This window comes from Lytechinus variegatus, chromosome 15 (genome assembly GCF_018143015.1).
Source record: "Lytechinus variegatus isolate NC3 chromosome 15, Lvar_3.0, whole genome shotgun sequence".
NCBI lineage: Eukaryota > Metazoa > Echinodermata > Echinoidea > Temnopleuroida > Toxopneustidae > Lytechinus > Lytechinus variegatus.
In genome coordinates, this window is record NC_054754.1 from 18,881,975 (window position 1) to 18,892,410 (window position 10,436).

The window sequence follows — 10,436 nt, forward strand, 5'->3', positions numbered from 1 at the left end:
GGGCCTTTAAGTTTTATGAATTTGTAATTATTAATCATTTTTTATTTGAAGATATCTGTCGTCACTCGAGGCAAAGAGATCCTGAGGGAGTTCACATCTGTCCAACATGACACCAGAGAACCAAAGTTTGACAAAACATTCTATATGTAAGTATGCTGATGTGAACAGCACTTGATAATCTCACATGTGAGATGTATTCTGTAAAAATGATTTCCCTTTGAATAATAATTGAACCCTCCCCCCTCCCCAAAATAGTTGTTTCAAAGACTTCTTATGGAAGGGTTACACCGGAACCAAATCAGCTGCGAATCCATCTGAATAGACATATTCATCAGGATTCAGAATTATTTATTCTGTTATCTCTCCACGAATGCAAGAACATTCATAGAGGGATTTGGCTTGATTTGAAATGTTCAAAACCAGTTGAATACCCCCCCCAAATACTACCGAATGTGGTTTTATTCGGGCCACATTCGGGATGTATTTGGATGGAATTTTGTTGGATTCTGAGAGGCATGGGGGTATTCTGGGCAGTCAATATTAGATGATTCTGCTCTGATTTGGGACCTGTCCTGGACCTATTCACCTCTTATTTGGGGAGCTCACCAAATCAGAAACAAATAGGTTCTGAAACGAAACCACAGAATCCATCCGAATCAGGCCATAAAATCGGTCCAAATTTATTTGGGAGGATTCCGTTTTGGTGTTAACCCTGGCTTTACTGGGCAGCTTCTTTAGGTGGTTTCAAACCGCCTCGATCACAAGAATCCCTGTTAAATTGCGAGAACTTCTTTAGGCTAAAAAGTACCCATTAATTATTCCTGCATTCGCACCGCCCCGAAACATACCCTTTCGGGATAAGTTCCTGAAGTTACGAGCATGCGCATTATGCTCTGATGAGCAGGCAAGGCGCGAGATTCAAAATCACTAGCCCAGCAGCCACCCACGCCGTCGCGCCCAACGACACGCTTGGCTAAAAGTTCCCGTAATTTGCTTTCACATTGCCAAAATACCTGCGACCTTGGAAAAATCCCCGCGAAAGTTCTCGTAATTTCGCCAAGTACCTACTATTTAGCGGGTATTTTCTTTCGGGGAAATTACGCGTAGTTTGCTTTCACATTACCAAAATACCTGGTATTTTCTGATCGGGGTAAATTTCCCGATCAGAGAATACCTGGAACTGGCGAACTTTGAGGCGGTCTGAAACCACCTAAGTTTGCCTAACAAAAAATAATGTATGCACTGAAAGCAATGCACCTGGCTTATTGCCTAATTACAGCCCTTTGTTGAGAATTTAATCTGTAGTCTGATGAAGAATGACAGTCCAAAGAATCCATTATGATCTCATTAATGAAAAATTTTATGTTCCATATTTGATTCGCTTGTGTATGCGACATTATATAAAGATGTGTAAATTCAACCTGTCTGGTTTCAGAAATAAGAGTGAATGACCTGATTAAAAGTATAAATCTGTGATAAGTAGCATAGGAATGCATATATAAAATGGAGCTGGCAGGGTGGAAGTATAGTATTTACAGTAATCGACCTAGAGATTTGTTATATGTAGCAATCATATTTTTTGACAATGCTTTGAATTATAGGAGCAAGTAACTTCTGACATATTGTTTAGAAACAATTCTTAGTCTTAATATTATGAAAATTGAAAAATGTTTTGATAATAATAATGATTTTGATGACTAAAAATGACAATCGAACATGATTAGGAGGTATTACATCATTTCATATCAAAGATGTACTAATGTGGAAGAAAAGTAAAATGATTGAAATTTGAAATATATATTTTTTCTGTTCTTTCATCACAGTCCATTAGAACTGGTTCAAATCTCAAGTAGACTCATCATTCATCTCAACAGACAGACAGGAAAAAGGTAAAAAGATTGTCATCTTGTTTTTCTTTCTACACACCCTGTCTTCCTGTCTTTTTCTACTTCTTTCTTTTTTCCTTTTTTATCTTGTCTTTGTTGTTGTCATTGCTTTCTTCTTAGTTGAGCTCTTCCTCTTCTCCTTCCTTTTCTTCTTCCTTTTCTTCTTCCTTTTCTCCTTATTCTTTGTTATCAGCTTTGTCGTCTTTTTTTCTTTTTCTTTTTCGCTGTCGTCATCTGCATCTCCGTCTTCTCCGTCATCATCGTCTTCATCGTCTTTCTTTTCTTCCCCTTCTTGTTCTACTCCACTGTCTTTCCTCTTCTACTCCAATGTCTTCTTCTACTTCTCTTTCTCTATCTTCTCTTTCTTCTTCTCCGCATTCTCTGCTTTCTTCTTCCTCTAACCCTAACCCTAATCCTTTTTATCCTCCATCTACCTTTCCTCCCACCTACCTTCCCTCCTCATCATTCTCCTCTTCATTCTTCTTTTTCTTCTAATTCTTGTACTTCTCCTTTTTTGTTGTCGTTTTCACCTCCTTTTTCTTTGTCATCATCTTCCTGTATTACTCCTCCTTTTTTTCTTCTCTTCTAATCTTCCCTTTTTTCCCCTTCAATCTGATGAATATCTTACTTTCAGTTTTGTTTCCTAGGGCTTTATGATATACATAATAAATTTAGGTCTTATGAGATGTAAGGAGCTATTGCTATTTTGTCTTTTAACAAGGGACATAACAGACCCTCAAGTACCATCAAAAACCTAATAGGTTAAATTAACTTTTACTTTTACTCCCCAAATGACTTTAACTGTCAAAAAGGTGTTAAATCAAACAAAGCCTTTCTGTCACTCAAACTATAACACAGTTCAAACTCATGCAATTCTAGACTCATTGCACATAATACTGCTCTTATCCCACCAAAAGCCTTGGTTTCATGTTTCCTTATGTCACTTCCCCTAACCCCCTCCCCCTGGCCACCCTGGAAGTCAAGGGCACACATTTATGGGTCATGTGACATGCGGAGTTCCGTTGACGCCACCATCGTAGATCTCTGATGTGACTAATTCAAAAGTACCTAGGAAAGGTTCAGGACTGTCCCAACCTGAACTGACATCAGCTGGTTAATCGTTAGCAAGCCATGGTGTGCTACGATGACATTTTTGTAACAGGATATGGTGAAGCTTAAAGGTAAATGCTAGTTTTGGTAACGATATCAAAATGAGTTCGTACAGAATCCAATGAAATGACCACTAAAGTGTCTGTTTGTATAAATAAAACGCATGTGCCAAAGGATTCTGGAAGAAATTGTGTAATTGCTGAGAAATCAGCAAATAAGCACGGGATTCGGGTAGGGCGTCGGGCCCGACGCCCTGAGCAATAATTATACATTGTCCCACGTGCGCTTATCTGTGTTGGGGATTTTCGGTGTGAACATTTTTCAGCGTAGATTTCAAGATTTCACAAAGTCCAGTTAATGTAACTGTACCAGATTTAGATCCTCGATGATATACTTGCAATTAAGCCTTGTTTTACAGACTTTCTCATGAAATCAGTGTTAACTGCAACTACTGGAATTTCTCTTTAAAAAGTAATCGGCCACAGCTACTAATAATTAACTTCATCTCTAGTCTTAAACTACCCAATTTGTTCCTAATTCATGGCCCAAAATGAAACTTTTCTTAAAGTGCATACTATAATCCATTTCTTTCTTGAAATGGTGAAGTTTTCAAAGGAAATACACCGAAGCTACCATGAAGACCACCCTCTCCAATCCTGAACTACTCAAACTAGTCCCAATTAATTACCCAGAATGCATAATTTCTTAAAGTGCATGTATGAAAAATCATTTTGTCCCTTGTAATGGTGAAATTTGAAGACAATACACCACAGCTACCTTGAAGAGCATCATCGCCAGTCCTAGGCCCCGTCTTATAAAGAGTTATGATTGATCCTATCAACCTCAAGTTTTCATGGAAATCCATCAATGACATGTTTTTCTTTAGGAACTTTGCACAATGTCCTTTGAAAACAGAGAAGCATGTACTGAATTGACAAGAAAACAGTGACTGTATGAACGTACATCATAGCTACGGAATATTTTGAACAAACATGCAGTTTAGATGTTGACGTTGCTGGCTTTCCATAGTTGTGGTTGATCAGGGGAGCGTTTCATCAACATTTTCATCCAATAAGTTGTCAGATCTGACATCTTTCTCAGATGTTGATTGGCTGAGAGGTACTGTTACTATGGTAACTGTCGGATAAAATGGGACTTGTCGGATAAAACGTCCGACAAGTCCTTTCATGAAACGCCCCCCTGATCAAACGTAAGTCTTTTGTAAGATGGGGGCCCTGAAGTATTTACACTGGCCCCATTTGCAATTTACCTTGCTTGATATTTACTAGAACTTCGTAGAGATACTTTAAAGGACCAGTACACCCCAACAAAAAGTTGATATGAATAAAAAGAGAAAATTCCAACAAGCATAACGCTGAAAATTTCATCAATATCAGATGAAAAATAAGAAAGTTATGACATTTTAAAGTTTTGTTTAATTTTACAAAGCAGTTATATGCACATCCTCGTGGGTATGCAAATGAAGAGACTGATGACGTCATCCACTCACTTTTTCCTTTGTATTTTAGTATATGAAATAGGGAATATTCTATTTTTGTCCTCATTGTCAAGTGAAACAACAATTAATTCCTCCTTGAACATGTGGAATTAGCATTGTTTAATAATATATGATTAAGTCAAGTTGGTCCTTATTGTCAAATCTATAAAAAAAATGAAATATTGTATAATTCAAACAATAAAAAACAAAAGAAATAGTGAGTGAGGGACATCATCGACTGTCTCACTTGAGTTGTGCATATCACTGTCTTGTGAAAAATAAGCAAAACTTTAAATGTCATAACTTTCTTATTTTACATCCGATTTTGATTAAATTTTCAGTGTTAAACTTGTATTTTTCTCTTTTTATTCAAATCAACTTTCTGTTGCGGTGGACTTGTCCTTTAAAGGACTGAGTTGAAGCTTATACAAGATAACTGTGGTATATTACCTTTAAAAGACTTCCTTGACCCTTTTATACTTCTAGGTCAGAAGTACTTCAATAAACCAATCAAATGATCATTATCTGTGAAGAACAGTGATTCAGGCATTTCAAACCAATACTGCCAGGAACCCATTGATTATAACATTATATCCTATAAGTGTTTCCCAAAAGTCAACATTGTAAGGCACTTTATACAGCTTACCATGGGGGTGGGGAAGGAGTATATCCCGATAAATAATATGATACGAGAGGTCGAAAATAGGAGAAAGACATATGGAAACATGAAAAAAAATCATAGAAAAAATCATACAAGGATGTATAAAATGAGCTCAATTCTCAAATCATCAAGCTATTCTTCATATAGTTAACCCGTACAGTGTGTAGGGGTTGTGGTTGTTCAAAGATTCTCCCATATTCTAAACCATTACAACAACAGTAATATAGGGTATTTGGATAGTCCACGTATCTACCTTGTTGGGTGCTCAAGACACTCCGATATTACTCTGGTCAAGCTAGTCTACAGATTCCGGTACTCTTAGCCATTTGAAGAAGTATTTCATAATGGTACCCATTTACCTCACCATGAGGGTGTTTCATAAAGCTGTTCGTAAGTTACCAGCGACTTTAAGAATCATTTTGTTCCGTGTAACAGTAAAGCCATTACACCACGGCTACCTTGAAGAGCATCATCTTTGGTCCTGGGCCCTGTCTTACAAAGAGTTACGTTTTAGGCTTCAACCTCAAGTATACATGGAAATCCATCAACAACATTTCTTAATGGTACCCATTCACCAGGAGGGTGTTTCATAAAACTGTTCGTAAGTTAAGACCGACTTTAAGAATGACTGGTGAACCTTTCTTGCGCACTAAATTACCACCAATGAACATTAAATGGTGCATATCATTTACCACAAGAAAGGACCACCAGTCGTTCTTAAAGTTGCTCTTAACTTATGAACAGCTTTATGAAACACCCACCTGGGTTGAGTGCAGTACATAATTATTGTAATTGTTAAAATAAATGATCTTTCATTTGTCCGTTTTTTTGTGCTCTCATTGCAGATTTGATGATGTCATTGGCTGTATGTCCTTTGGTATGAAGAATATGATATCTTCATCTAAGGTAAGATTTCTACAATTCTTATTTAAATTGTTCAAAGTGAATATAAAATGAAGATACGGTTTACATTGTAAAAATGCTGATTAAAACTTTAAGTGCATGGATTAAGCCCTTCACTCTAACAACTGTTGTTTAAAGTTTTAAGCAAGTTGTTTTAAAATGTTTAAACAATTTTACAAAAGAATTAAACAATTTGAATTTTTTAAAAACAATTTGTTAGAGTGACAGGTTTAAACAAACACTCTAAAAGTTTTTTTTACTGTGTCAAAGCTCCTATCACAGTAAAAATGCTGTTCAAAATTTTATACAATTCTGTTTACTATATGAGCCTTACAGAAGTTGTTTAAAAGTTTAAACAACCATTCTTGATTGATTGAGAGATACAAATAATGAATTAATCTTTGTTGTTTAAGATATTAAACACTTGTTTGAATTGTCTAAACAGTTACTGTAAGGTTCATATAAAACAGTGTTGTATAAAAGTTTTAAACAACATATTTACTGGGTATGTTGTAGTCTTTCGGCATGTTATGTAAAACTTACATCCGTACGCAGCTCATGCATTTGAATTTTAACTCCTAAAATGTCCGCTCCTCATCGGGTCATTTGGGTGCAAATGAAGTGATTTTTTTTTAATTTCTATTTAGAGCACTCGTTTTAGTACAGCACCTATAATATTCACTGCAAAGAGAAACCAACATTTTTTTTCAAAATTCTAAAAACCTCTTTCCCTCTGACACGTTTTATGCCAAGATATTTCATATGTATATATATGAGCCAACACGTTTTAATGAAATCAGAAAGATTCGTCAGGTTACCTCTATATGTTGGAAATTCAGCCATGGCTTTGTAATGTGATATGGAGTATAGATTTATGGTGGAATCCCTAATTCCGACAAGGGATCAATAAAATGTTCCTGCATGTCCAAATGCCAAGCAGAGATATTCACTTTAGTTTCAACTAGTATCATTAACAGCAAATCACATTTGTTTTATATGTATTATCGCTTGCTGCATGGGGATCCCAAGTATAAACGGTAAGTGTGCTGTCTGCGATAGTACTAACTAGAAATTTATGATTAATATGCACTTTACAGTTTTACTGTATAATTTTTGATAAGCCTGTAATAATCAGCATGTGGATGCAGAGTGATATATTAAAATCATCGGTTTATAAACACTTTAATATTTTCACTAAATATGAGTTATTTTTATTTCTGTGACACACATTATTGGTCAATATGCATGTATCCCAAATGCACTTTTAACAAAATTATATTATTTACAATAAGAATAGTCACATGGTAATGATATATTCTTTTCACATTAGAATAACACATTATCACAGATTCAAAGATCTATATTGTATGAATAAACTCCCAGATATTTTGTTTTGATCTTGCACATGATCAAAACAGATTTTCATGCAAAATTTATATTCAATAAAAAAATCCCCCCATATCTTTCATATGATTGTTTTTATAGGGCATACACATTCTTATAGTCTAATTTGGAATCAGAATAGTGACATTCACTTAGATTTTTACCAAGAACAAATGTAGGCTTTTTAAAGGAGAATGAAATCTTTAGAACAAGATAGCTTGTGTGAAAACAGAAAAATCTAAGAGATCAACAAAAGTTTGAGAAAAATTGGACAAATAATGAGAAGGTTATGAGCATTTAAATATTGCGATCACTAATGCTTTGGAGATCCTCAATTGGCAATTTGACAAAGATGTGTGATGTCACCTGTAAACAACTCCCCATTACTTTAGTATATATTTCACTTGAATTGCCTCTTTTATCATATCTATTAGATTTTTAAAGAATACATCATGGATAAAGAGTTTGTATCAGCATAAGAAAAAGCAAAAAGAGACATTTTGGGGGCATTTTATAGTCCATCAAAGGGAAAGTTGTTCACACGTGACATCACACATCCTTGTCGCATTGCCAATGGGAGAATCTCCATAGCATTAGTGATTGCAATATTCAAAGGCTCATAACTTTCTCATTGTTTGTCCGATTTTTCTCAAACTTTCGCTGATCTGTTTCTTTGATTTTTCTGTTTCGACAAAAGCTTACTTATCCCAAAGGTTTCATTCCCTTTAAGTTCTAAGATATAAATCTGTGAAGTAATTGTTATAAAAGAAAAGAAAGTGATCTGTAAAAAGTTTAGTTTCTCGAAAGGTGAAAGTGAATATCGTGAATACTCGAGATGTTTCTGTGTGATGATATGCATACAAATATATTATCTGCGATTTGATACTCACAGCAATGTTAATCATGAATCTTGTTTCATATTCAGGTTTATAATCGTAATGCAATGACTCATGATATACCAATGCATGGATTCATCAAGAAAGCAATGCAGATATGATTCTAAATGTGATACTGATCACTAATAGATTAATATGGAATCCATTGCAAACGCAAAAAGAAGAACTAAAGTGAACCCCATAAATTTCTGAATACATCATTGATTGGCATGCTTTTTGAAATCTAGTTTAACTTTGGTCATGCAGGTGCTAAAATCATTTGAAGCTAAAAAACCTTTAATATGTTGTTATTGTATTTTTTTTCTGTCTTTACTGTTTATTTTCCAGATTTTTTTATAGTAAAGAAAACTATTGTACATGTAGATATTTAGAGACAAATCATAAATGAATCAATTTTCAATGGATGTGGTAAATTGAAGAGATTTGTGTCACATTGGCTTTCCATATTATTCCATAGTACCACAACCTTAGACCATATTTTGAATTAAACTTGTGTTGAGTCTATTACATGTTGCATTACTTTTCTATATCGAATTATGTCAATATGAACTTCATATTCAAGATATTTTAATCACTTTGGTAATTAAATTAGCACTCACCCACTCGATTGTGATTCATATGCACACCCCAAGTGTTTAAAATTCCTATGATTTTAATTTCTATTTTTGACTGACCTTGTTGGATTGCTTATTTTCACATTCCGTTTGAGATGTATCAAACATGTGGGGTATTGCAACAAACTTGTAATTGATCGCAAGTCAATTCCAGGTCCCTGAATCAATCACAAGTCTTGCATTTCATTTCAAATTTGCAATTGATTTGTGGTCTGCCTCTTGCATCAACAAGTATGATTTTTTTAAAATTTCATTTCATTCACTGTTTTTGCAACTCTTCATATACATGATAAGGAAGAATATGGTACTTAAAAAAATATTTAGCAAATAGCAAGAATAAAAGAAATTGACAATGTTAAAAAATATGAATTGATTTCAGTTGAAATTGATCTTTCCCTTGAAAATTTGCATCTTAAATTTACAATTGATTGCAAATATTTCTGCAACTCCCCGGTCCCTGTTGTGACAAACTAGTCCAGTACCCCGTTCATTAATTCACCTTCAAATAGTCTGAATCAGAATATTGCCAACCCGGGACTGCAAATTGTTTTCATTATTTCTGAAAGAGTCAAAGCTGTTTTTATTTAATGAATGGAGCACTGGAACATTCCTTATTAAAGGACAAATCCACCCCAACAAAAAGTTGATTTTAATAAAAAGAGGAACTTCCTTAAAGCATGATGCTGAAAATTTCATCAAAATCAGATGTAAAATAAGACATTTTAAATTTTCGCTTAATTTCACAAAACAGTTCTATTCACATCCTGGACGGTATGCAAATGAGGAAAATAATGACATCATCCACTCACTATTTTGTATTTTATTATATGAAATATTCTAATTTTCTCCTTATTGTCAAGTGAAACAACAAGTAATTCTTCCCTGAACATGTGTAGATGGCAATGTTTAATACTATATGGTTCAGTTAAGTTGGTCAATCTGTAAAAAATTGTATAATTCAAATAATAAAGAACAAAAGAAATAGTGAGTCATGGATGTCATCGACTGGCACATAAATTTGCATATCACTGAGTTGTGCATATCACTGTTTTGTGAAAAATAAGCAAAACCTTTAAAATTTCATACCTTTTTTATATTTTACATCCGATTTTGATGAAATTTTCAGCATAATACTTGATTTTTCTCTATTTATTCAAAACAATATTTTTCTGGGGTGAACTTGACCTTTAATTTTTATATCTAACTCTAAAGACGGTGTTCCCTTTTCAGAAATTTATTGATTCCAATCTGTTTTCAGCCCAGAGAAACCCCACTCCTCAAGAAAGGGGGCGGGGGAAGGCATCTTGTGTCTCAAGGGCGTTTTGATCGCTTCATATTCCATTGACTTTGTTAGAAATAAAGTTACAATTGGTTTGTTGTAGGCACTGTTACACCATCTTGAAATAAGGTTTAGGAGTATGTGTAGGCCTATCTGTGAACATTAAGACCCATGATACTAATCAACACATGCACGCTCACAGCGTA

At 34.5% G+C, this 10,436-nt stretch overlaps 1 protein-coding gene across 1 annotated transcript in view; it reads left to right on the plus strand.

Moving 5' to 3' along the window:
• LOC121429259 (regulator of G-protein signaling 3-like) overlaps nucleotides 1-7,674 on the plus strand; it is a 29,820-nt gene extending 22,146 nt beyond the window's left edge. The window contains exons 5-8 of the mRNA XM_041626237.1: nucleotides 52-146; nucleotides 1,824-1,889; nucleotides 6,001-6,061; nucleotides 7,088-7,674. Of these exons, the coding sequence (XP_041482171.1) occupies nucleotides 52-146; nucleotides 1,824-1,889; nucleotides 6,001-6,061; nucleotides 7,088-7,099 (234 nt within the window). The 3' untranslated portion in view covers nucleotides 7,100-7,674. The remainder of the gene's footprint in view (nucleotides 1-51; nucleotides 147-1,823; nucleotides 1,890-6,000; nucleotides 6,062-7,087) is intronic.
• Nucleotides 7,675-10,436: the final 2,762 nt, after the last annotated feature.